This window comes from Pseudochaenichthys georgianus, chromosome 8, assembly GCF_902827115.2.
Source record: "Pseudochaenichthys georgianus chromosome 8, fPseGeo1.2, whole genome shotgun sequence".
NCBI classification, from domain to species: domain Eukaryota; kingdom Metazoa; phylum Chordata; class Actinopteri; order Perciformes; family Channichthyidae; genus Pseudochaenichthys; species Pseudochaenichthys georgianus.
The window spans coordinates 18,467,519-18,495,084 of record NC_047510.2 but is presented as its reverse complement, the minus strand read 5'-3'; the positions used below and the strand labels follow the sequence as shown (position 1 = coordinate 18,495,084).

Sequence of the window (27,566 nt, the reverse complement as noted above, 5' to 3'; positions counted from 1 at the left end):
AGATACATGTGATGAAACAGTGATGTGTAAGCAGTTTAAATCAATCTCATTATATGGTTATTTAATGTCTGATTTGGCAACAAAGAAGAAATACAGTAAATGTCTCCATGTTGCCGTCTAACCACCAGACTCAGGGGCAATTTCATACCACAGGCAATAAGACTGTTAAACACCTGAACTGTTGAGACAACATCCACAATATTCATCTGGCTGCTACTTACAAATTATTTATCTATTTACCTAATATATCATATTTCAATGACTTGCATATAGACTCTTATTGCACTATTTCACTTTTTTAAACTATTTTTTAACCCGTTATCCTGACTTTTTTTTATTCTCTCTCTTTTTTCTTTTTTTTTCATGTCCCTTTATGGGCTCCGTAGTTTCCTTCAGATCACGTGATTTAAAAGAATCCTGGGAGAAGGGAGGGATGGGCTTGCAGTGCTGCAGCCACGGATGTTTTCTCAACAGCCCCGGTTCTATTTTTGGCATTGCACTGGGCCTGTCTACACTACAGGCATCAAACAAATTATTATTGCCTGGTAGTTAAAGGCAATAAAACACAAAGGATTGGTGCCAAATAATTTTTACATTCAAATACATAACAACCTCAAGAATAAGCAAACAAAAGAAACCCTTTACCAAAGTCCTCTCTCTCTTCCTTGACTTCAAAGTCAGTTATTGACATCAGTTGGAGTTGTTTAGTAAGTCAACTTTCTCCGGTTGACCTGACTCTGGCTGACTACCAGCTGTGCTGAGCTGCCGGTATTATCATTACGAGAGATTGAATGCATAAAATATGAATAGTGGGATTGAGAAGCTTAAAGAAAATAATTTAAAATAATTATAGTAAACAAAAGCATCGAAATGCTTCGAATATATATCTATATATTAATGCATCATTCAAATGAACAGAAACAACTTTTTAAACTTTATTGATTACTTTGTACAAGAAAAAAAGGTAGTTAGAATTATACATACAAATAATGCAGATCATACATATTATAGAATTCATTTATTCTGTCCACACAACATCTTTTCCACGTCCTTGTTGCGGGATCCCTCTTCAGTTGCTCGCCCAGACGTTTCTTTTTCATTTGAACCCGTTTATTCTGCAGTTTCTCTTGTTTAGTTGTTCCTTGTGCACTGCAGGGGTTATATACATTGAATGTGATTAAATGATTGATTGATTGATTGATTGATTGATTGATTGATTGATTGATTGATTGATTGATTGATTGATTGATTGATTGATTGATTGATTGATTGATTGATTGATTGATTGATAGATAGATATTTTGTTTAACATTTGTATATAGGAAAGGTTTAGAAAAATCACTTCTTAGAATGAGGAACTTCTCAAAGATATAGTATATGTGATGAACAGTGATGTGTACGCAGTTTAAATCAATCTCATTATGTGGTTATATCAGATTTGGCTACAAAGAAAAAATACAGTTATTGACTCCATTTAGCTGTCAGTTGCCGTCTATTTAAGTTGCTGAGTGCTTCTTCATCTTCCTCTCTGGAAAAATTGGTGTCTCCAGGATAGCCTTGTTTTCTTCCGATATCTTCAAACCTTCGCAGAGTAAGTCATGGATCTTCTGCCATGAGTCCACCTCTGATCTCCAAAGTGCTGCTCTGGCTCTGATAAACTGTGAGACCTCAGTTTCGCTTCCTTTGGCCAGACTGATGCTATCTTTACAGATGAAGAAGATATCCATGCCAAGGAACAGAGCATTGAGCCCAATGAGACCGGCCCTAGCTGACTTGGAGAGGGAAAGAGGCCCTTTGACTGCTGCCTGACCGATATCTGGGATATCTGACGCCACCCTGGGAACGCTGCGTAAAGCTTTCCCTTCCTGCAATGCCACTTTACCAGCACTCAGAGCCAGCTCTTCACTTTTTAACAGCTTGAAAGCAGAGGCTGCATCAACTAATGCGTCAATACCTTTACCAGTAACACCTACTTTAGCTAGGACCTTGCCGACCCCGAGAACAACATCTATGTGGGTTTGTTCTCTTTTGGTGACCTCCTCCAGACACTCCTGGAGACACTGCACATCCTCCATGAAGCTCTCGAAGACTTCTCTGGCTTTCTTTTGATATGTATGGTTTACTCCAATCTCTGTGGCGGTGGTGACAGCGCTGTTGACTCCGCTTGTAATTCCCATGCCTACCCCAGTCAATGTCAGAGCCAAAGACACTCCAGCTGTTACAGGAATTAAAGCCAAACCAACGATGGAGAGCACACCTCCTACTGCCCCCACTGAGCTGCCTGCCACACTGGAGATCTTTGCTCCCTTATTCATCCTGTCTAACTGAACAGCATGCTCCTCCAGGTCCTTGAGAGACTGTTCCATCCTCTGCTGTCGCTCTTTAAACTTATCGATGAAGCTAGAGCACGGTTCGTCCTCCTGAAACAAGAACACCATCCGGAAGCTCTGGTTCATCCTGATGATGAGAATTGAAGAAAAATACAAATGAAAATGATGCATTTAAAAACCTTGGTATAGGTAGTAACCTTAAATGCAGTAGAAAAACATTGGATTATAAATTGTAAAAACATGACCTCTAAAATCCTGCAGTTGTACGTTAAGAGTCCACAGTATTCATACTGTGTCTCCAGCTCCTTTGCATTTTGTTTAAGTATTTATTTATTTATATTGTTATTGTGTGACCATCTTAGTTCAGCGTGTTTGCTAATTAACACTATACTGAGGTAAAGGCAATGTCTTAACCTTTGCAGAAATTTGGTGACAAACCAAAGTCTGGCAATTAAATTGATTAAGTTTGACACGACAGAGCGCTAGAGGTAAAGTAAGTTGTTAACCAAAGACATTAGCATTCATCATCTGGGAACTATTAACATGTGTACAAAGATTTGTGTTGGTCTGTGGAACAAACAACAAGCAAGCTAATACTGAGTGCATTTCAAAGTTTTCAATATCATAACTCATCACACCTTGCACAGCTGTGTTGACAAAAACCACATAAAGGAGTTACACGTACCTGAGTTCATCGAGCTGATTAATGTGATGAAGCATCCTTCGTGTGTCGTCTTCAGACAAATCCACAGCGAGGTCTACCAGTGTATCGTCGTTCATCTTCAGGCAAAAGTCACAGAAGGAGCTGTGAAAAACAGGAAAATATTTTTTATAATAGATGTTTATTTTGCAAAATGTGCATATTATTTTAGGGACATTCCTCTTTACCTTTTCTCTAACTTCTCACAGATGTTCTCGGTGGTCCTTATGTATTTGTCCAGCTGATATGCCTGCACTTCCACATTCTGAAGTTTGGGGCAGAAGAAGGCGTCTGCAACTCTTTTAAACTCGAGGAGGTGAGGGCAGATCTTCCGTGCAGCAATGATGACAACCTGAACCGTTACAGGGCTGATCCCTTCAGGCAGATGTAACACCTGGTTCTCTTCCATGAACAAATGAAGTGAGGTGACCGCCAGATTCTCCACCGCAGCCAAGAAGCGGTCGAGCTCCCCCAGGCCTTCCAGAGTGGACTTCAGCAGAGCAGCCAGCTCCTCCTCCAGATCTGCTCGCCTGCTGTCTGCAGTCACCTGGGTTACCTTGCTCTTGATATATTCCAGAAAGGCTTTACCTCTGGTCTGTGACTGGGTAACATGGCCGATGCTGAGGTCAATGTTATCAGCCCTGGTTTTGATGTCAATCATCATATCCAACTCTTTCTCCCTCTTTAGTATCCATTTAGAACTCTTCTCACAGAATTCTTTCACTGTGTCGATGTCGATGAGGGTGTCTGCGGTGTAGCAGCACAAGGCCTCCTGGAGCATTTTTCTGTAACAAAAAATACCTCTATTGAAATAAGTCTTCAACCTCTTATCTGCGGCTAAGACTTCACAAACAAATTAATAAATATAGATTTCATGAGGGACCATCAGTACATTTGAAAAAGAAAAAGCAAGTGTTAGTTCAATTCCTCCTGTGTACTTGATCATGTTAGGTTATAATCAGTTATAATACATCTTTCTTAAGGAGCACAACGTTTTTGATTACTGATGTGTCATGAATTGATTTTGAATATGTAAACAGAAATGATGCCTCTGTCAAATACAGTAAAGTGAAAGGAAAACTTTGAGGACAAAGAAATACTGTAAGACAACAAGCCTGAGAGCCTCTCTTTATCTTCAGGGTAAACTAAATACTGAAGTTGAACCGCAGTAAGAGTTCTGCTTCACCGAAACCAAGCAACAACTCAAGAGACAAAAAGCAAAGAGACATACAAATAAAAACAAACAACTAAGAGAGACACAAAGAAGACGACCACAAAGAGACAGAAGTGCTAAACACACAGTGGAAATAGCTAAATGACACTCACTACAAAATAATGTCGTTAATGTCTTTTTCTGTGTAAAAGTGTCCCAACGATATAAATGATTTACCTTGCAGCAGACATGTTTCTCCTCTGAAAGAGTGCGTTCTGCAGTTCCTCGACTCAGACCTCAACTTATTACCTGCGTGTTTAAAATGAAAACAGATAAATATTGGTATCTAACGTGTTACTAACCCCAGAAGCAGATAGCTCTCAACTGACAGGAACGTCTGTTTTATATGCTGCTCACTTTCACTTTCATGTTCAGTTATAGCACACCATGTGACTTAAAGGAATTGCCTTTATCGATGTACAACTTAAAGGTCCCCTATTATACTGTTTTTCATCAATATATTATAGGTCTCAGATATATACAAAACATGTCTCTGAAGTGGTTTGATCGAAATACCAAACAGATCATTGTAGCATCCCATAATCCCCTCTGTCAGCTCTGTTTCAAAAGTGTTGATTCTCTGTCTGTTACTTTAAGCCCCGGCCACACGAGGACGATAACGCAAACGGACCGCAATCGTTATCAAAAAAGTCTTCCGTCCACACGCAACAGGCACCAGAAATGTGTCCGTTCACACCATAGACTGTATATATATATATTATTTATTGCAGATACGGCACTTCAAACTCAAGTTCTGGAAATGTGAGCAAAAGGTTTGAATTGTATCAATTTGGCAGCCTGTCTTGGCCCAGGTATGAATTAAGTAATGTATTTATCAATTCATTGCTGTAAGGAATAATGCAAAACACTTTTACCATGTACAATAACACAGCAATACAGATGTTTTATCTTAAATAATTGTCACAGGTTGAGGGTCTCTGCTTAAAAATATAAATATAGTCTGTCCCACTTGCACATAGGTTAAAGTGGGCCTATAAACAATAGTGACATGTCACAATAACATATTACAATATTTACATCAGTCATTTCACATGGAAAGTGTTATATTTACAATAAACAATTGTCCCTCCACCTCCTCCTCATCATTTAAGCCTGGAAACTTGCTTAGGGAATCCATTTTCTGTGCAAAACATAATACATTTAATAACACATAAAGTGCACAATACATTTACACTTCAACTTAATCAATACAGATCACACACTGAGTACTGAACTCTAAACATGTGCTTTGAAATAAAAGTGCTGACAGTTCAGTTTTAGCTAGGAGCCGTTTTCATCAAATCTCAGGGCTAGCATATGGGGGTTTAAGGGGGTTATTCCCTATCTTTATTCAAGAGCGTGGTATTTGGAGTCACAGAAAAAAAGAAAGGAGTGCCGTCACACAAACCAATTGTGTGTTCTGTTAACTGTCTTCCTGCGAAGAATGCCATCGTCATCGATATGGAGTCTTTCCCATTCGCGGAGAAGGCACTTGCTTTGTTTACTCAATGCATGAAATGCATGTCTATCTGGCTTGTTGTCCCTCAGTTTACACTGCATCACTGGACCAATGTTTTTGTCGTCTTCTGTGCTTTTCTTATTTCAGGAACTGAAAATGATTTATACATTGCTTCACTCACTGATGAACATTGGAGAGTGGTAAGTACTGGGCAGACCAACGATGAGCTTGAGTCTTGAGTCTCGACTGCTTGGGCTGTAGCTGCCACACAGTCTGATGGGAGCTCTTTTGTACATTTGATCAACATCTCTTCAACATTTACAGGCATCCTTGATAGACTGTCAGCATCCACATTCTCTTTCTCTGGACGGTATCGAATGGTAAAGTTAAAGTCGGCAAGCTCTGCTACCCATCTATATCCAGTTACATTAAGCTTGGCACTCGACAGGACATAGGTGTTACGATTATTGTGTTATGTCACGTTTTCTATGTCTTGGTTTGGGTGTTTTGCTGTTCTCCCCGTCATGTTTTCCTCTTGGTATATTGTCTGGTCCTTTTCCCTGTGTTTTTCCTCCTGTCATTAGTTTCCCTGGTGTGTCTAGTTGTCTGATTGTTTTCACCTGTCACTCCTTGTGTGTCTCCTGTGCTCATCAGTGTTGGCCCCGCCCCTGATTGTTCCCACCTGTGTCTAGTTACCCTGTGTTTAAATCCCCCTGTCTCCCAGTGTTCAGTGTCGGTTCGTCTTGTGATTTGGCTTGTCCTCGGTGAGTGTTCTGTCTGTGTGTGTATATATAGCCTTGAAATAAAGGAATTATTTTTACTTTAATCTGCATTTGGGTCCTACCTGCTTCACACACCGTAACATTACGAACCGACCAAAGATGGACCCAGCGGATTCAGCTTTTTTGATGCCACAGGCGGCTGCTAAGAGAAGGAGGCGCAAAGCCAAGCTAGCAGCCATGCCTCAATCCTCCAGTACCGGCCCACGCAGCTTTGCGTCCATACTGGATTACCTGGTTTACACAGCCAGGGTCCAGGCTTCCGCTCCGGACCTTACAGCCAGGTTTCCGGCCCCAGCTGCCACAGTCCCCTCTCAAGTTTCCTCTCGAGTCCCCTCTCCAGTTTCCTCTGGAGTCCCCTCTGGAGTCCCCTCTGGAGTCCCCTCTGGAGTTCCCTCTCCAGTCCCCTCTAGAATTATGTCAGTTTTTTCAACACATCCTCACTCCCAGGTCGGCCTATGTTGACGTTATGTCAAGTCCCCTGCCGGCTTTTTCCAACGCAAGGGGGGGGGGCCTTAGCGTCCATTTTCAACGCAAGGGGGGGGGCCTTAGCGTCCATTTTCAACGCAAGGGGGGGGGGCCTTAGCATCCATTTTCAGCTTTCCGGGATGTCCATGTGCTTCTATGGACGCTCATGGAAGCACGGCATTCGTTTGTGTCGACTGCCCTTAAAGGCAATGTGAGCGTCCATTCTCATTGGATAGCGGAGAATTGTACACCCGGAAGTAAATATTCCCCTTACTGACGATTGATTTTACAGTGATATCTGCACTACTCATCGACTAAAAACACCAGATTATCCTTGTTAATTACACAACATTGATTGGTTTAAATTGTGTGCAATGCTTTTGTATTTTTCCCCTTCGATTCGGAGAAACAAATCTTTTTTCGGAGTAAAGGATGGCAGAAGACACTACACTACCCAGAATCCCCAGCTATCATTTCTCCCTGCAGAAAAAGAAAACATGGCCGAACTTCGTTTTATTCTGGGTGTAAAATGCCTATTTTAAAGTTAGTTTGGCCATTAAAATGCGTTTTGATGTCATTTGATGCGAGAAATATGAGTTGTTATTTCAGATTATGTGTGCAGTGGATGTACATGATCTTTAGTTTGCTAGTTATTACGAAGATTACTAGGAAATTGCGTCCAACGTTTTCATTGTTACCAAGGTGGTTGCTAGGGACGCTGCTATCGATATTATTTCTGTTATGTTGTGTAACGGTTTAATGGTGTTATCTTTATTGCTACCCCCTTCCCCGTCAATGTATAGTGTTGGACCACAGCGCAAACATATTAGTTTTACAAAATCCGCATCTAAAGATACGTTATTTCCCCCTCTGCAATTCCAGTCTCACATCTCACAGCACATCGTCATTAACAAATACCGGAAACAGACCGAAAACATTTAAAAAAAATAAAATAATACCTTATTCCGAGTGTGCTTGCTTTTCTCTTTGAAAGTCATCACATAACGGCATTGTAATACACGGTTCGGCTGCATTAAATATTACATATCTGCCGTAGTTCTGTATTTATAGCCCTGATGAGAAGACAAACATGAGGAACTGAAAACGTGACGTGGATCATAAATATATCAGCCATTAAACAACATCTTACATTTCTTTTCACGCAATACGTCTCCTTGCCGTATCAACACTAATTCGGCTCACTTTTATATTTGATCCAATTGGTAGATAGGCTGTATTTACACCATAAAGGTGCACAGATGATATAAAGAGACACCTGGTGGTTAAAGCATGTTATTGAATTTCATTATTTTTATTATTAGATATTAATAGGATCCCTATAAAGTATATTCATTACTCGTTATTCTCTACTAATAGTTAATTAAAGACTGTATATAATGACTATTTTGCACATCCCGTTCAAGATTTCAAGATGTTCTAAGGTTTATTGACATATCATAATAGGCCTACACAACTATGGTGTAGTTCTGCACTGAATGAAAAACTTGGGTCGCAGGTTCCTCAACAGTGCATTACAAGACATCTATCAATATTTGTGCATACCTCCAAGCAATGTTAACTATGTTGAAGCACTTATTTTAACTGATATTATACATAATGTATTATACTCTTATGATGTATGCAGATATTTCATCTCCGGCCTTGTCAGGTATTGAACAATCAATAAATAAAGAACACAGAATAGTTAAATATAAAACACAGAATTTGTGTGATTATACTAAATGATTTTCAAATAAACACCACTGCATATTTAACCGTTACACATGCTGATGTAACGCAAATGTTCCAACTTGGGATCAATAAAGTATATCTTATCTTAAGCTGATCGATGGCTACTGCCATATTTGCAAGATGTGCCTCTGAACCTTGACAAGTGCATGTTTCAGGCTTATCAATTAATGTAATGTAATGTAATGTTATCAATTAACAACAGGAGGGGTCACAAACATAAGTCCAGCTGTTAAATAAAGCTCTTCTGACCTTAGCTGGCGTGTGGGTATATATATTAATACTGCCCATTATGGGCACCATTTATTAATTATATGTTTTAAATGTGAGTGTTTCCTGTCCCCTAAACCTCCAGGGATGTACACAGTTTAATACTGGCAACTTCTTATTATGGGAAATACGAAAACGTCTTTTAAAACTACAACTCCCAGTAGAGACGTGCCATAGAGAACATGTTGCGAAACAGAATAGCCAGCATGTGTAGTTCTGGGTACGGGGTGGGGGAGGGGGGGGACGCGGTGGACCCGTTCAAATCCAGTTTTGAACAGTCTGCCGTGGTTCCATCCCATTTCAAGTGCTGTTCGAGGCTCGGTAACCCTCGGAGCACACTCTCCAATCACAGAGCTTGAGGACTATCACGGGGTTTGTCAAACAGAGCACATGGTGTAGTCCAAACGATAGCTGGGGATTCTGGGTAGTGTAGTGTCTTCATTGCCTTTAAGGGCAGTTGACACAAACGAATGCCGTGCTTCCATGAGCGTCCATAGAAGCACTTGACATCCCGGAAAGCTGAAAATGGACGCTAAGGGCCCCCCCCCCTTGCGTTGAAAATGGACGCTAAGGCCCCCCCCCCTTGCGTTGAAAATGGACGCTAAGGCCCCCCCCCTTGCGTTGGAAAAAGCCGGCAGGGGACTTGACATAACGTCAACATAGGCCGACCTGGGAGTGAGGATGTGTTGGTTTTTTAGCTTTCAGTAGTTGTGTTTCAGTGACTTTCAATCCATAATAGTTATTATGACTACATGGCCAAATAGGACAGACCTATTTTATTGGATTTTACAGCCTTTTCTATTTTATGAGAAATTACTTCTTAAAATTAGGAACTTCTCAAAGATACATGTGATGAAACAGTGATGTGTAAGCAGTTTAAATCAATCTCATTATGTGGTTATTTAGTGTCAGATTTGGCAACAAAGAAGAAATACTTATTTTTTCAATAAGTTGCTGCGAGCTATTATTTGTCTCCTGTACGATGTTAATGGGCCATTTCAATGTTTACAATATCCTCAGAGGGCCGTACAAGTTATTGACCTCTGCTTAAAAAAACTAAAATCACAGCCCATTCATTTCATTCTGTGGAAAGAAAAAGCAACCTCTTAATCCAGATATCTCACCATGACTCGCGTATGCATGCACGTGCAGGGTGTGGCGTGACCACCAACACAGAAAGATATGGACACAAGATGTGTGCAAATGTATTTAGTTTCCTATCCATGTGAACATGATTTAAGTGGGGGGGGGACCTAACCTCCTCTAGGGGGGTTCGGAGGGCATGCTCCCCTGGGAAGATTTTTTTTTTAAATGTTGAAGTTAAAAGCATCAATCTGGTGCACTTTGAGAGCAACATTAGGAGATCTATGGACACATCTCTCAACACCCAAACACAACTGTAAACAGATTTTCTTTTAATTTATGGATATTTGACAAATCACTCCCCTTTCAAACTGTATTCTTCTTTATTAATAACTGTCATATAGTATTTTATACCTGTTTACTTTATTCTCTTATTTTTTTGATAACTATAATGATCATATAAATGTGCCTTTACCTCACTGGTTGTAGACAAAGCTTCTTATATTCGTTAGCATAACTAGCTAACCAGATGCTAATGATAACAACACAGTTATTGACTGTCTGATCAGTATGACAGATGAGCAGATCGCAACTGGGCTTTCAACTAAAGACACAGACACGCAGAAACTGCGGCATGTGTATGGACTTATCGGTACTGCAATTTCTGAAGTGCTGGAGTGGCGTTCTGGTGCTCTCCGTCAGAACTGCACCCCTGTCAGTCGAGACATATACCACGTGATGACACGTTAGGCTCGTGTTGTGTTCAAGGACCCTAACCTTGGCCAGGAAAAACAGGCACTCGCTTGTTTAATTTGCGGTCTAGATTTCTTTCATTTTTTTTTTTTTGCGTGTGTTTATAAATTACCTCGAGAGCCGCACCAAATTGTCTCGCGGGCCGTATACGGCCCGGAGGCCGGAGGTTCCCCACCCCTGCCGTAGAGTCTCACTCTGAGCGAGTGCTGCTGCAGCTGCTCTCGGCTTCGTCCATACTTCATTCAATGCTCGCCGGTTCCGCGGTTCCACATTGTTTCTTGTGAGGAGTCTGATATATTTAGTATATTTATATTTTAGTGCGACAGCCAGGGGTGACAGGCGCGTACGCGTCACAGGCAGCTTGCTGTTGCCAGATTGGGTGGTTTTCCGCATTATTTTGAAGCCTGTTTACTGTGTGTTTTAACTGGGTTTTCGGCTGAAAGGCATATGAAATCTGGCACACTTTTGAACGCCGTTATAATACAGTGCTGAGAATGAACGCACTTTTGAACGCCGTTATACAGTGCTGATAATGAACGCGTTCTCAATTACGTTCATCTAGCGGAAATACAGTACGTTCAGTTCACGTTCGCCCAAAATATGAACGCGTTCATGAACGATCGTTCATTGAACGCGTTCAGGTACATCACTGCTGGAGTGGCGTTCTGGTGCTCTCCGTCAGAACTGCACCCCTGTCAGTCGAGACATATACCACGTGATGACACGTTAGGCTTGTGTTGTGTTCAAGGACCCTAACCTTGGCCAGGAAAAACAGGCACTCGCTTGTTTAATTTTTTTGCGGTCTAGATTTCTTTCATTTTTTTATTTTTTGCGTGTGTTTATAAATTACCTCGAGGGCCGTACCAAATTGTCTCGCGGGCCGTATACGGCCCGGAGGCCGGATGTTCCCCGCCCCTGCCGTAGAGTCTCACTCTGAGTGAGTGCTGCTGCAGCTGCTCTCGGCTTCGTCCATACTAATTCATTCATTCATTCAATGCTCGCCGGTTCCGTGGTTCCACATTGTTTGTTGTGAGGAGTCTGATATATTTAGTATATTTATATTTTAGTGCGACAGCCAGGGGTGACAGGCGCGTACGCGTCACAGGCAGCTTGCTGTTGCCAGATTGGGTGGTTTTCCGCATTATTTTGAAGCCTGTTTACGGTGTGTTTTAACTGGGTTTTCGGCTGAAAGGCATATGAAATCTGGCACACTTTTGAACGCCGTTATAATACAGTGCTGAGAATGAACGCACTTTTGAACGCCGTTGTCCAGCGCTGAGAATGAACGCGTTCTCAATTACGTTCATCTAGCGGAAATACAGTACGTTCAGTTCACGTTCGCCCAAAATATGAACGCGTTCATGAACGATCGTTCATTGAACGCGTTCAGGTACATCACTGGTTACATTAAGCTTGGCACTCGACAGGACATAGGTGTTTTACGATTATTGTGTTATGTCACGTTTTCTATGTCTTGGTTTGGGTGTTTTGCTGTTCTCCCCGTCATGTTTTCCTCTTGGTATATTGTCTGGTCCTTTTCCCTGTGTTTTTCCTCCTGTCGTTAGTTTCCCTGGTGTGTCTAGTTGTCTGATTGTTTTCACCTGTCACTCCTTGTGTGTCTCCTGTGCTCATCAGTGTTGGCCCCGCCCCTGATTGTTCCCACCTGTGTCTAGTTACCCTGTGTTTAAATCCCCCTGTCTCCCAGTGTTCAGTGTCGATTCGTCTTGTGATTTGGCTTGTCCTCGGTGAGTGTTCTGTCTGTGTATATATAGCCTTGAAATAAAGGAATTATTTTTACTTTAATCTGCATTTGGGTCCTACCTGCTTCACACACCGTAACATTACGAACCGACCAAAGATGGACCCAGCGGATTCAGCTTTTTTGATGCCACAGGCGGCTGCTAAGAGAAGGAGGCGCAAAGCCAAGCTAGCAGCCATGCCTCAATGCTCCAGTACCGGCCCACGCAGCTTTGCGTCCATACTGGATTACCTGGTTTACACAGCCAGGGTCCAGGCTTCCGCTCCGGACCTTACAGCCAGGTTTCCGGCCCCAGCTGCCACAGTCCCATCTCAAGTTTCCTCTCGAGTCCCCTCTCCAGTTTCCTCTGGAGTCCCCTCTGGAGTCCCCTCTGGAGTCCCCTCTCCAATCCCCTCTGGAATTATGTCAGTTTTTTAGCTTTCAGTAGTTGTGTTTCAGTGACTTTCAATCCATAATAGTTATTATGACTACATGGCCAAATAAGACAGACCTATTTTATTGGATTTTACAGCCTTTTCTATTTTATGAGAAATTACTTCTTAAAATTAGGAACTTCTCAAAGATACATGTGATGAAACAGTGATGTGTAAGCAGTTTAAATCAATCTCATTATGTGGTTATAGTGTCAGATTTGGCAACAAAGAACAAATACAGTAATTGTCTCCATAATCGGGCGAAGCCTGCAAGCTAGTTCAGGCAGTCAACTCGAGCACCAATGATACATTAACCCTTCTCTTGCGTTTCGCAATATTCATTTGGCTGCTACTTACAAATTATTTATCTATTTACCTAATATATCATATTTCAATGACTTGCATATAGACTCTTATTGCACTATTTCACTTTTTTAAACTATTTTTTAACCCGTTATCCTGACTTTTTTTTATTCTCTCTCTTTTTCTTTTTTTTCATGTCCCTTTATGGGCTCCGTAGTTTCCTTCAGATCACGTGATTTAAAAGAATCCTGGGAGAAGGGAGGGATGGGCTTGCAGGGCTGCAGCCACGGATGTTTTCTCAACAGCCCCGGTTCTATTTTTGGCATTGCACTGGGCCCGTCTACACTACAGGCATCAACAAATGTTGAAGCTGGGCGTGTCTGAGGCTTGGGGATTTCTCGCGACCAACAACCAATCAGGAATCTCCCGCCCGCCCCCGGCATACAAAGCAATAGCAATGTTAAAACGAAGTAAACTGGATATAAAATCCCCAAACAGGCGAAAACCTACCAGTTTCATCCACTGTCTCTGCCACCTCCCTCCATGCCTCGCTCCTCCGGTTTGTATCCCGGTAGATGAACACAACAGAGACTGATCATACAGCACCGGGTGATTCACTACCGCTCCATTTTTTTGAATATGAGGAAATTACCTCATATTCCATATTTATACTATACTTGCACTGCTTAGCGTTTTCATACATTATATATCTTAGCATATGCATACACACTGTTAATACTATACTGCTCATAGGCTACTGTGTATATCTAGTGTATTCATACCCCTCACTGTTTATTCATCATTCAATTCATTCTATATTTTATTCTGTCGATTGTGTACATTACTTTTCACTTTACTGATTTTTGCACTCCTGGTTAGAAGCTAAACTGCATTTTGTTGTCTCAGTATCTGTAATCTGTGCAATAACAATAGGCTACAGTTGAATCTAATCTTGAGCAGGAACAAATGTATTTACTTAGTACATATCTGACATTAACGATTAAACACATTTGTGCATTCTTTAGAAGAGAGACACTTGCTCTGTCATAGGCCTACTGGGTCAGGCTACAAGGAAGTGGAGAGGAAAATATCACAAACAGAATACTACAGGATTGCTGGGAATACACAAAGTTCCAGGGGCGTGGGTTTGGCTGGACAAGTAAGGAGAGAACGAGGGCATATGGAGTGGAGACCATAAAGTTTGCCAAAGTAAGCCCATTTAGCAGTGTTCCCCCATGGCTTTACCCAGAAGCTATATAGATGTGAATATACAGTACTGTATCTCATTATGTTCACTTGTTAATATTGCGATACTAAATCAAAATATTTCTAATTAAAGTGACATCGAGGATCCTTTTTTTCATCTCGTGGATTTTGGCTTCCATTCCATTGGCTTCCACCAATTATCGCTATGAACTATTATCACCTATTGCATTATTACGTTACATTTCATTCAGCTTATGCAAATGATCTTACAATCAGTGCAATCAACCATGAAGATACAGACTTAACACACCAGGCATGCTGCAAGTATACATAAGCTTTCAATGAGCCACAACATTTTACATACAGTACTACATGCTGAAATAAGAAGTGTTGTTAACGTTTAAAAGGTTAAGGCGCCGCTGGATCCAGAGTGAAGAGGCGTGTCGGTGATGATCTGCTGTGGCAGAAAGATTAAACGGGACCTATCATGCAAAATGCACCTTTGTACGTATTTTGTACATGAATATGTGTCCCCGGTGTGTCAGGGAACTCACCAAGTGTCAGAAAACACAACCCTCTCTCTTTTCCTCCATACCCAAAATCTCTAAAAACGGGGCTGCAACGGATCTGATACAGATTTGAAATATCTCTGATGTCAGTGACGAGGAGCTCCGCCTATATGGCCAACTCTCCACCAATCAGTGGAATGAGAGGTTGCCGTGGCCAGGGCCGCCTTAATGCACGGGCTGACCTGGGCTGAAGCTGTTGGAGTCTACCGGACCAGGTCCGTCCTCCGCGCAGATCGTTTGGATATGGCCAGAGCGGGGTGGCCGTCCGGATCTGCCGATGACCTTTCTTAGTTCTGAGGGAAAAGGAATTGTGTCCTAGACACTATTCTCTGTTAGCTGTACAAAACTAGACTTTGCACTCCAATGGATTGTTTCTTCAAATAAGCACTTTATTACACAGTTCAACACAGATATATCAATCCATACTATACCACAAAACGCCAGCGCCTTGGACCCCTTCTTGAGTTCCCACTGTGACAAGCTCGTCAGTGTGAGATCCCAGTTGAAGTGAGTCTCGAATCCTGAATATATCTTGTTCTTTATAGTATTTGCTGTGAAGCCCCCACCTTTGGTGCTCTCTGTGCTGCAATCTGCCTTTTCTGCCCAGCAACACACAGTTTTGTCCAAGGTCAGGGCCAGGGCCCTACTCCCTTTTCCTAATTTCGGTGTGTCTTTGTTACCTGCTTTAACTGGTTTTCTCACAAGACGGTTGCGCCTTTTGAAGGTCAGGGCCCCACATATCGTACCATGGTGTTCTAGTCCTTGAAGATAACAGGATGTAGCCAGCCAGCAGTAAACTTTAACACGTTATTTTTCCACTCAGACAGCTCAATGTTTTTAGCGTTTCCTATAACAGGATTTACTATATCTTATATTCACAGTTACTTGTTGCCTTATCTTTATCCTTCAAAGCCCAGGGGCCTACGGAGATCAGGGGCCTATCATGAGCCAATAAAAAAAGTTTAAAACTTTTTTATTTCGGATGTTTTTAAAAAACATTTAAATAAACAAAGTCTTGGCTTTCAGAATATGAACATTTTATTTCCAAAATCACAAGATAAATACATTTTTGAAGCTTGTAAAGGGAAAATGACAGCTCTCACTTGCTACTCACTCCCCCTCCCTCCAGCTGAAATTATGAACGTAAAAGAGTATAGTAATCATAGATAACACGACAGGGTCCGTTACAGTTTGTTTTCATCTGGTTTCAAATAAACAAAGTCTTGGCTTTCAGGATATTAAACTTGTTTCGACAAATTCAGATGATAAATACAGCTTTGAAGCTTGTAACTAGGGATGCACGATATTGGGTTTTTGATACCGATACCGATAACTTTCTGCTTCTCAAGCCCGACACCGATACCGATAAAAAAAAAAAAATTATGCCACTAATTATTTTAACGTGATTAACGCATGTGTTTTTTTCTTCCTTCGCCGCCCCGTAGTTTCAGAGCGCATCGAGTTTAAAATACCATCTACAAGCTGATGCTGACAGCCCCGCTCCTGCCGCCCGCTTGTGGCAGACCACACTACCACGCTCACCGGCAGGCACCGACTGGACATCTGGAGGACCGGGAGGAGGACCGGGAGGGTGTGTGTATCAGGGTTTCCGTTAGCCGGTAATTACCGGTTTTTAGCTGGTAAAATTTATAAAAAACCGGTAAATTCAAAACCTGACGGTCAAAATGTCTGGTAATAATTAGGGAGGCTCCGATCGATCGGCCGCCGGTCATTATCGGCCGATATTCACTCTTAATAGTTTGATCGGTGCTCTCTATAAAGGCCGATCAGGAGAGCTGGATCTGATCGATATGGACATAAACGCGAGTGAAGTGTAACCGGAGCGAGAGAGAGATCAGATCAGCTGCTGAGTCTGACCGAGACACGCAGCTCTGCATAATCACCTGAAGCCCCGCCCTCTGTTTAGCGCGCTGCAGGAGCTGCAGGAGAAACTGACGTGCTGTGAGGAGAGAGAGGGAGGGAGAGGGGGAAAGAGAGGATCCGTTTCTCCCGTGTTATTATTCAAAGTTGATGTAAACTTCTGAATAATGTACGTTATCTACTACAAGTAGTTTGTTTGAATGTAATAATTATGTTGTTTGTTGTTTGTGGAATCATTTATTGAAAAATGAATCAGAATTTTTCGATCTGTTACGATTATAAACTGAAGCAATATCAAAATGAGCCCCGTGAACTGAGTTTTAAACTGAAGCATATCTGCTCATAGTCCGGTAATTACCTGCTAACGGAAACTCTGCTACACAACTATTATTATTATTATTGAAATATGACCGGTAAGTTTCAAATTAGTCCGGTAAAATAAATTCTGCCCGGACATTTGACCGGCGAGAAAAAATCCTAGCGGAAACCCTGGTGTGTATGTGTGGCCCGAGCGAGCGAGAGAGACCTTACGTGCATTGTTGTTGTTAGCATCTGGTGCTAGCTAGCTGCGCTAACGGATATAAGGAGCTGTTTAAATGAAAACAGAGGACGCACGCACGCAAGCACACACACACACACTTTGTATTGTATTATATTATTGCAGCTATTACAAAAAATGTCGAAGCTTGTGTGTCGAAGCTTGTGTGTGCGCGCAATGTCGAAGCTTGTGTGTGCGCGCACGCACGCAGCTATTACAAAAAATGTCGAAGCTTACAGGTTATTTTAAACCTGTAGGCCAGGATGAGGAGGAAGGACAGGTGAGCTCTGTACCGAGCGGTAGCGGTGCCGGCCTCGGAGCCAAGTAGGCCGTCTGGTTCTGATAGCGATGGATAGCGGGAGAGGAAAAACAGACAGGAGGGACATTATCTGTCGGAGGAGATGGAGAGGACGACGAGGACTTGCTACGTGGAGGGGAGCCAACGGCAACCGGACAAATACATGAGGGAGGCCCGATACGTCACTCATCTGGAGGAGAGGACCAGGCGCGCGTAGAGCAGAGTGGAGAAGTGCGATCACAGAGCCTGCCGAGGCTATAAATGACTTTGATTTGTTGTTTAAATAGGGGGCCTACAAAACCATCAGCCTCAGGGCCTGATGGCAGGTTAAGGCGGGCCTGGCCGTGGCATGGTAACAGCATGGTAACATGATGCTTGTAACTCGGCCCCCTCCTTTGCAGGGGGGGGGGGGTGGTCAGCTGCAGCGCATGCAAAGACAGGGGTGGAGGGGAGCAGAATAGAGCGAAATGAGGCATGGCTAAAATGCATGATCTGTTTGTTATTTTGAAAAAGAAAACGTATACATATACCTTATAGGTATGGCCCAACAATATATTATTCAAATATAGCATGATAGGTCTCCTTTAAGACAAAGAGTCAGAGAGCCTTTCTTTATCTGCAGATGTAGCTGAATGCTGAAGTTGTACTGAAGTTTGACCTGTGAGTTCTGCTTCACCTGTACCTGTGACTGAGATAGGTATTAACTTCACATGGCCAAAAAGCCACTACGAAGACAGACACAGAAGAATGCAAGAAAAACAACCACAAACAGACGTGACATGGCTACTTCTCTATTTGTTGTCTTTGTTAAACAACAGGCTTTAACATTACTTCTTCCGTTTATTTAATATTTCAAAACTCATATGACACTTAGTTGTTACTAGAGGGTTAATGTCTTTAATGTCTTTTTCTGTGCAAAAGTGGCTCAACTATATCAATGCTTTACGTTTCAGCAGACATGTTTAACAATTATTATTGCCTGGTAGTTAAAGGCAATAAAATACAAAGGGTTGTTGCCAAATAATTTTTACATTCAAATACATAACAACCTCAAGAATAACCAAACAAAAGAAACCCTTTACCAAAGTCCTCTCTCTCTTCCTTGACTTCAAAGTCAGTTATTGACATCAGTTGGAGTTGTTTAGTAAGTCAACTTTCTCCGGTTGACCTGACTCTGGCTGACTACCAGCTGTGCTGAGCTGCCGGTATTATCATTACGAGAGATTGAATGCATAAAATATGAATAGTGGGATTGAGAAGCTTAAAGAAAATAATTTAAAATAATTATAGTAAACAAAAGCATCGAAATGCTTCGAATATATATCTATATATTAATGCATCATTCAAATGAACAGAAACAACTTTTTTAAACTTTATTGATTAATTTGTACAAGAAAAAAAGGTAGTTAGAATTATACATACAAATAATGCAGATCATACATATTATAGAATTCATTTATTCTGTCCACACAACATCTTTTCCACGTCCTTGTTGCGGGATCCCTCTTCAGTTGCTCGCCCAGACGTTTCTTTTTCATTTGAACCCGTTTATTCTGCAGTTTCTCTTGTTTAGTTGTTCCTTGTGCACTGCAGGGGTTATATACATTGAATGTGATTAAATGATTGATTAATTGATTGATATTTTGTTTAACATTTGTATATAGGAAAGGTTTAGAAAAATCACTTCTTAGAATGAGGAACTTCTCAAAGATATAGTATATGTGATGAACAGTGATGTGTACGCAGTTTAAATCAATCTCATTATGTGGTTATATCAGATTTGGCTACAAAGAAAAAATACAGTTATTGACTCCATTTAGCTGTCAGTTGCCGTCTATTTAAGTTGCTGAGCGCTTCTTCATCTTCCTCTCTGGAAAAATTGGTGTCTCCAGGATAGCCTTGTTTTCTTCCGATATCTTCAAACCTTCGCAGAGTAAAGGCCCTGACACACCAACCCGATTTTGGGAGTCAGAGGCCGTCAGAGGCTGTCGGGCATTCGCGGCGCCGTAGTCAGGTTGGTGTGTCCCGCACCGTCGACCGTGACACGCCTTATTTGGCCGATGCATGGCCGATTCAACATGTTGAATCGGCCATGCATCGGGTCTGGCAGTCGGACCAAATAATCACTCTGATTGGCTGTTCAGCTAGCAAATCAGTGCATGAGAAGCGAAGCGGAAGTGAGGGACGTAAACAAACGATTTAAGAAGGCACACACAGACTGCTATTCATTTTCATCTCATCATGGCGATCTGGAATGATGCAAACGAAGACCTGCTCATCACCTTGATCCAGGAGAGGCCAGCTCTGTATGATATTACGGAGAAATGATACTCTTCTTCTTCTCTGTCTTCCGGTTGTTGCCTCTTTTGAATGACGAATACACACTACCGCCGTCTGCTGGTAAGGAGAGTTATTGCCACTCATGCACTGAAGTCGGTGCGGTGTGTTCCCGTGCGACACATGGCCAAAACGCAGGAGAACACGGCCAGGCAACAGCCGACTTCAGCGTCGGCTAGTCCTCTGGTGACTGCTTGGTGTGTCAGGGCCTTAAGTCATGGATCTTCTGCCATGAGTCCACCTCTGATCTCCAAAGTGCTGCTCTGGCTCTGATAAACTGTGAGACCTCAGTTTCGCTTCCGTTGGCCAGACTGATGCTATCTTTACAGATGAAGAAGATATCCATGCCGAGGCACAGAGCATAAGCCAGGTATGCTTTCAAAAACGAGTCCTGAATCATGATGTCTAGCTAGTAGAGATGTTAAGATTCACCGATTCGCATCGGTGCACCGGCATAAACGTTCAAGATGCGAGTGCACCGGTTGAAAGTGTGCACATCGGCTACAGTTTGGGTTGAACCGGGTTGAACTCGCGATGCATCGATTGCGTAGCGTCTTTGCATCGGTAAAAAAACAATTCATTCATATACAATCCCCTCATCTTGTCAACGCTCAGCAGAGACGATCTTTGATATTTGCTTCGCCACTACGGAGGCCGAGAGTCTCAGTTATCAACACGCACGGAAGTTGAGGAGAAAGAGAAACACAACGCACCGAAAAATACCTACAAATCAAACGTTTGGCAACACTTCGGATTGTTCAAGAAAGACGGTGTACTAATCCTTTATGCTATATAGTTGACCGCAGGTCATGGAGAGTAATAAGGTATCCGTAGACCTTTGTATGAGGTATCTTTATTACTCAACAGGTCTACAGCCATGATACATAGATCCGTCCTAGATGCGGGCTTGCATACACACAGTATCACTCCGCAGCCGCACCCCATCAGTAACGTCCTGATGGTATATGTGCGCGGCACTATATACTACAGACGGTCAACTTGAAAAATCGCTCGCAAATTGTTAACGATGCCGAGCCACTTTAAAGTACACAAGTAGTACGAGGAACTTAGCGACGCACATAAAGAGGCGACATGTGGTCTGCGGCTGAAAAGAGAAACCTGAAAGTTAGACATATGAGTTAAATCACTCAGTGAGGTGTTCTGTCAGAGAGAGTGGTGTTTAGTTTACAGCAGCCTGTGACGGCCAATAATAATTTAAATGTCTTCCTTACTGTAAGCAGTTATGAAATACCTGTTTGTGAAAGGTTATTTGTATTCTTTATTGTTATAGAACCCACTGCTTTCTGCTCACTGGTGAGTTTGCCTATAAATGAGTGTTAAGCACATCAGGCTGGCAGCTGTATGGGCATTGCACTATGGTAGCTGTTATTTGCACATTGTTAATCATGAGCAATGCATCCTTACATTGTTTAACTGTGAGGTGTTATACAATTGTACTGTACTCTGGAGAGCTTTTAAAGGTAAAAAAATAAACGGCATGATGGGATGTGCAGTACCAAATATGTAAAGCACTTTTTTGTTAATGTATGATTTGCTGCATATAAGGAATAAAACAAAAATCCTCTCGTACCATATTGAAGTATCATTATTTTTGCATAGTGTTGAATCGCACCGAATCGCATAATGTTGAATCAAATCGTATCGAACTGTATCGCAACAGGGGTGAATCGTATCGTATCGCATCGCCTGGTGTTTCAAATGTATCGTTAATGTATCGTATCGTGGCAACGTATCGAGATGCGCATCGCATCGGCCTCAGTGATGGAGATGCACATCCCTACTAGCTAGGTCTATTTGGTAACAAAAGTTACCTCTAAAACTCTGAAGTTGCTGCAAAATCAAACAACAGTATAGAATCTAAAGCAGAGGTCGGAACCCCTAGGCACGCGTGCCACCATTGGCATGTGGTCCCGTAACCAGTGGCCCACTAGGAATAAATGGAATAAGTGTGCAAAAATATTTAAATTGTATTTTCGGATCCGGAACGAGACCGCCGCCAAAGCGCGTCTCCCCGTTACCTGCGGAAGGAAGCCATGCACGAAAGGAATACAAGGGGAGTGATTTGTAAAATATCCATAAAGAAAAACAAAATCTGTTTACAGTTCTGTTTCATATGGGTGTTGACAGATGTATCTATAGATATATTAATTTTGCTCTCAAAGTGCACCAGATTGATGCTTTTAACTTCAATATTTATTAAAAAAAAAAAGCCTGCCTGTTGTTTGATAAATCGGATGTGGATGTTTTCATATGGATGGGAGTATACTTGGTGCTCATGTTTCTGTTTGTTACATTTAATTCACCCGTTTTGACATTTGCTGTTAACACATTGCAAGTTTATTGCAAAGATTGGTGCTTAATTGGTGATTGTTGGGGAAATATTTTCCAGGGCCCATAACTGTGACCCAGTTTATCAGTTTAAACTGTCCTGACTGAGCACAGGCACCTGTAACCTTGGAGGCTGTGCTCTCAGTGTTTTGTCTCCCTGTTCCTGCCTGTGTTATGAGGTGTTATGCTTCTATCTTTTTGTGCACAATGTTGATTATTCTCTCAGAACTAGCTAAATACATGGGTCTGGGGTAGAGATCTTCAGAATTGATTTGGCATCTTAACCTGTGTCGACTCGTGGCTCATGACATGTCTTGTGAATTCTCCGGCCGAAGCTCCAAACAAACCATCAGTGTTTGCCATCAAAGCTCCAGCTATCTGAGTCCTGTTTCCAATTGCTTCAGAAGTTTCCCCCACAGTGATTAGTGATTTCAACTCAGATGTGAATGTTTTCATAAGGATGGCTGCTTTCTTTTAAATGTTGCTATGCACTTTGATGTAATACAATTACAGATCTGCTGGAAATGTTGATGTGAGGTCATAATTGCAATTAATGATAATCTTAATGTGGATTTGGCACACTGATGACTTTTTTAAAACATTTTAAATGGCATTTAATATCAAAAAGGTAGCTGACCCCTGGTCTAAAGCATTAATGCTGTATCTCGAGCTCCTTTGCATTTTTAAAGCTTTTTTAAAAATGTATTTTGCTTGTGTAATTGCATGACCATATTAGTTGAGCATGTTAGCATTCTAGGGCTTGCTAAATACCACTGAACATACAGTAAATCTGAGATTGAAGTAACTATTAAAATGTGTACAAAGATTTGTGTTAGTCTATGGCTATGCAGTCAATTATTGAGTGCATGTCATCATTTTCATTAGCATCACTCATCACACCTTGCACAGCTGTGTTGACAACAAACACATACATGTACAGGAGTTACACTACCTGAGTTCCTTGAGCTGATTAATGTGATGAAGCATCCTTTGCGTGTCGTCTTCAGACAAATCCACAGCGAGGTCTACCAGTGTATCGTCGTTCATCTTCAGGCAAAAGTCACAGAAGGAGCTGTGAAAAACAGGAAAATATTTTTTATAATAGATGTTTATTTTGCAAAATGTGCATATTATTTTAGGGACATGCCTATTTACCTTTTCTTTAACTTCTCACAGATTTGCTGAGTAGTCCTTATGTATTTGTCCAGCTGATATGCCTGCACTTCCACATTCTGAAGTTTGGGGCAGAAGAAGGCGTCTGCAACTCTTTTAAACTCGAGGAGGTGAGGGCAGATCATCCGTGCAGCAATGATGACAAGCTGAACCGTTACAGGGCTGATCCCTTCAGGCAGATGTAACACCTGGTTCTCTTCCATGAACAAATGAAGTGAGGTGACCGCCAGATTCTCCACCGCAGCCAAGAAGCGGTCGAGCTCCCCCAGGCCTTCCAGAGTGGACTTCAGCAGAGCAGCCAGCTCCTCCTCCAGATCTGCTCGCCTGCTGTCTGCAGTCACCTGGGTTACCTTGCTCTTGATATATTCCAGAAAGGCTTTACCTCTGTTCTGTCACTGGGTAACATGGCCGATGCTGAGGTCAATGTTATCAGCCCTGGTTTTGATATCCTTCATCATATCCAACTCTTTCTCCATCTTTAGTATCCATTTAGAAATCTGCTCACAGAATTCTTTCACTGTGTCGATGTGGATGAGGGTGTCTGCGGTGTAGCAGCACAAGGCCTCCTGGACCATTTTTCTGTAACAAAAAATACCTCTATTGAAATAGTTCTTCAACCTCTTATCTGCGGCTAAGACTTCACAAACAAATTAATCAATATAGTTTTCATGAGGGACCATCAGTAAATTTGAAAAAGAAAAAGCAAGTGTTAGTTCAATTCCTCCTGTGTACTTGATCATGTTAGGTTATAATCAGTTATAATACATCTTTCTTAAGGAGCACAACGTTTTTGATTACTGATGTGTCATGAATTGATTTTGAATATGTAAACAGAAATACGGTGGCCCTGAAGTGCAAGATACCACAGCATTTCACAAAACACAACAGCATTTCACAAAACGCCGCAGCGTTTCACAAAACGCCGCAGCGTTTCACAAAACGCCGCATTATTTCACAAAACGCAACAGCATTTCAGAAAACGCCACAGCATTTCACATTGGACGGAAAGGGTATTCCTTAGGGAGAACACTTCTTGTTTGTGATTGGACAGATCCAGCCAGAGAAGCACTGCTGTGATTGGTTGTTTTTGCTGCCAGTCAAGAAATGACGCTTCGTGATTAGCCCAACACATCAGCCGTTAGCTGTTAGCACACACTCAGAGCTCACAGCTCCTCATATCAGTTCAGAAACTGGACAAAAGTTAAACATGTACAAACCACAGACTGTCTATGTCATGGTGAATACAGTCGCTGCTTTATTTATGTCTGTATGACGTTGTTGTGAGTGTGGACGGAGCAGCTACAGGTTAGTTTAGCCTGATGGATCCGATTCCGATAGGATTTACATGGAGATACGGCCCGCCCCCTCTCCAGCGTCTTGTTTGAATGACAGGAGTAAATACAGAATTAATGCTTTATTAACTCATGGTTTTTAAGGGGCTTATCTCCATGTAAATACTATGGTAGACCACCCAATATTCGCATCGCTCTAATCGCTCGAGTTTCACCGCGGCTGTCAGCTGTGTTTGCTCCTGTCATTCAAACAAGAGGCGCTGGAGAGGGGACGGGGCGTATCTCCATGTAAATCCTACAACAAAATGAACATATTTGACCGTGATTTAATTGTAATACACGTTTCAAAGTGATGCCGAAGTAACTACATACTGATAACAGTTAGTAAAAACCATGAATTAACGCTTTGACAAGTCTGCAGACAAGACGGCAGGCGAAAAGCTTTTAAAATGCGTGTTTTCTGAATCGGATTCATCAGGCTAAACTAACCTGTAGCTGCTCCGTCCACACTCACAACAACATCATACAGACATAAATAAAGCAGCGACTGTATTCGCCATGGCATAGACAGTCTGTGGTTTGTACATGTTTAACTTTTGTCCAGTTTCTGAACAGATATGAGGAGCTGTGAGATCTGAGTGTGTGCTAACGGCTGATGTGTTGGGACCATACGTTGTGGGACCATGGTTGGGACATATTTCGCTGTCGGGTGTTGACCAATCACGAAGCGTCATTTCTTGACTGGCAGCAAAAACAACCAATCACAGCAGTGCTTCTCTGGCTGGCTCTGTCCAATCACAAACAAGAAGTGTTCTCCCTAAAGGAATACCCTTTCCGTCCAATGTGAAATGCTGTGGTGTTTTCTGAAATGCTGTAGTGTTTTGTGAAATGCTGTGGTGTTTTCTGAAATGCTGTGATGTCTTGCACTTCAGGGCCACCGTACAGAAATGATGCATCTGTCAAATACAGTAAAGTGAAAGGAAAACTTTGAGGACAAATAAATACTGTAAGACAACAAGCCTGAGAGCCTCTCTTTATCTTCAGGGTAAACTAAATACTGAAGTTGAACCGCAGTAAGAGTTCTGCTTCACCGAAACCAAGCGACAACTCAAGAGACAAAAAACAAAGAGACATACAAATAAAAACAAACAACTACAGAGAGACACAAAGAAGACGACCACAAAGAGACAGAAGTGCTAAACACACAGTGGAAATAGCTAAATGACACTCACTACAAAATAATGTCGTTAATGTCTTTTTCTGTGTAAAAGTGTCCCAACGATATAAATGATTTACCTTGCAGCAGACATGTTTCTCCTCTGAAAGAGTGCGTTCTGCAGTTCCTCGACTCAGACCTCAACTTATTACCTGCGTGTTTAAAATGAAAACAGATAAATATTGGTAATCTAACGTGTTACTAACCCCAGAATCAGATAGCTCTCAACTGACAGGAAACGTCTGTTTTATATGCTGCTCACTTTCACTTTCATGTTCAGTTATAGCACACCATGTGACTTAAAGGAATTGCCTTTATCGATGTACAACTTAAAGGTCCCCTATTATACTGTTTTTCATCAATATATTATAGGTCTCAGATATATACAAAACATGTCTCTGAAGTGTTTGGATCGAAATACCAAACAGATCATTGTAGCATCCCATAATCCCCTCTGTCAGCTCTGTTTCAAAAGTGTTGATTCTCTGTCTGTTACTTTAAGCCCCGGCCACACGAGGACGATAACGCAAACGGACCGCAACGGACCGTTATCAAAAAAGTCTTCCGTCCACACGCAACAAGCACCAGAAATGTGTCCGTTCACACCATAGACTGTATATATATATATTATTTATTGCAGATACAGCACTTCAAACTCAAGTTCTGGAAATGTGAGAAAAAGGTTTGAATTGTATCAATTTGGCAGCCTGTCTTGGCCCAGGTATGAATTAAGTAATGTATTTATCAATTCATTGCTGTAAGGAATAATGCAAAACACTTTTACCATGTACAATAACACAGCAATACAGATGTTTTATCTTAAATAATTGTCACAGGTTGAGGGTCTCTGCTTAAAAATATACATATAGTCTGTCCCACTTGCACATAGGTTAAAGTGGGCCTATAAACAATAGTGACATGTCACAATAACATATTACAATATTTACATCAGTCATTTCACATGGAAAGTGTTATACTTACAATAAACAATTGTCCCTCCACCTCCTCATCATCATTTAAGCCTGGAAACTTGCTTGGGGAATCGATTTTCTGTGCAAAAACATTATACATTTAATAACACATAAAGTGCACAATACATTTACACTTCAACTTAATCAATACAGATCACACACTGAGTAATGAACTCTAAACATGTGCTTCGAAATAAAAGTGCTGACAGTTCAGTTTTAGCTAGGAGCCGTTTTCATCAAATCTCAGGGCTAGCATATGGGGGTTTATGGGGGTTATTCCCTATCTTTATTCAAGAGCGTGGTATTTGGAGTCACAGAAAAAAAGAAAGGAGTGCCGTCACACAAACCAATTGTGTGTTCTGTTAACTGTCTTCCTCCGAAGAATGCCATCGTCATCGATATGGAGTCTTTCCCATTCGCGGAGAAGGCACTTGCTTTGTTTACTCAATGCATGAAA

General features: G+C 41.7%; 1 protein-coding gene and 1 pseudogene across 2 annotated transcripts; both read right to left on the bottom strand.

Annotated features, from left to right (window-relative positions):
• Positions 1–925: 925 nt before the first annotated feature.
• Positions 926–6,800, bottom strand: LOC117450815 (uncharacterized). 2 transcript variants are annotated; one of them, XM_071204018.1, is made up of 5 exons: positions 6,716–6,800; positions 4,421–4,492; positions 3,219–3,815; positions 3,016–3,135; positions 926–2,457 (listed from the first exon to the last, which is right to left on the bottom strand). In XM_071204018.1, exons 2-5 carry the CDS (start codon positions 4,432–4,434, stop codon positions 1,497–1,499), a joined length of 1,692 nt encoding a protein of 563 aa, XP_071060119.1. In that variant the 5' UTR covers positions 4,435–4,492; positions 6,716–6,800; the 3' UTR covers positions 926–1,496. The 2 variants fall into 2 exon arrangements, with proteins under 2 accessions (XP_071060119.1, XP_033944686.2); XM_034088795.2 differs by lacking the exon at positions 6,716–6,800 and having other exon boundaries at positions 4,421–4,580.
• Positions 5,876–26,663, bottom strand: LOC117450816 (uncharacterized; annotated as a pseudogene).
• Positions 26,664–27,566: the final 903 nt, after the last annotated feature.

Bases quoted from the DNA above. Each gene is read 5' to 3' on its own strand.
- LOC117450815 (XM_071204018.1), bottom strand. The intron at 3,136-3,218 runs GTAAAGAGGAAT...TGTTTTTCACAG, and splicing joins TGTGAGAAGTTAGAGAAAAG to CTCCTTCTGTGACTTTTGCC. The intron at 2,458-3,015 runs GTACGTGTAACT...TCTCATCATCAG, and splicing joins AATCAGCTCGATGAACTCAG to GATGAACCAGAGCTTCCGGA.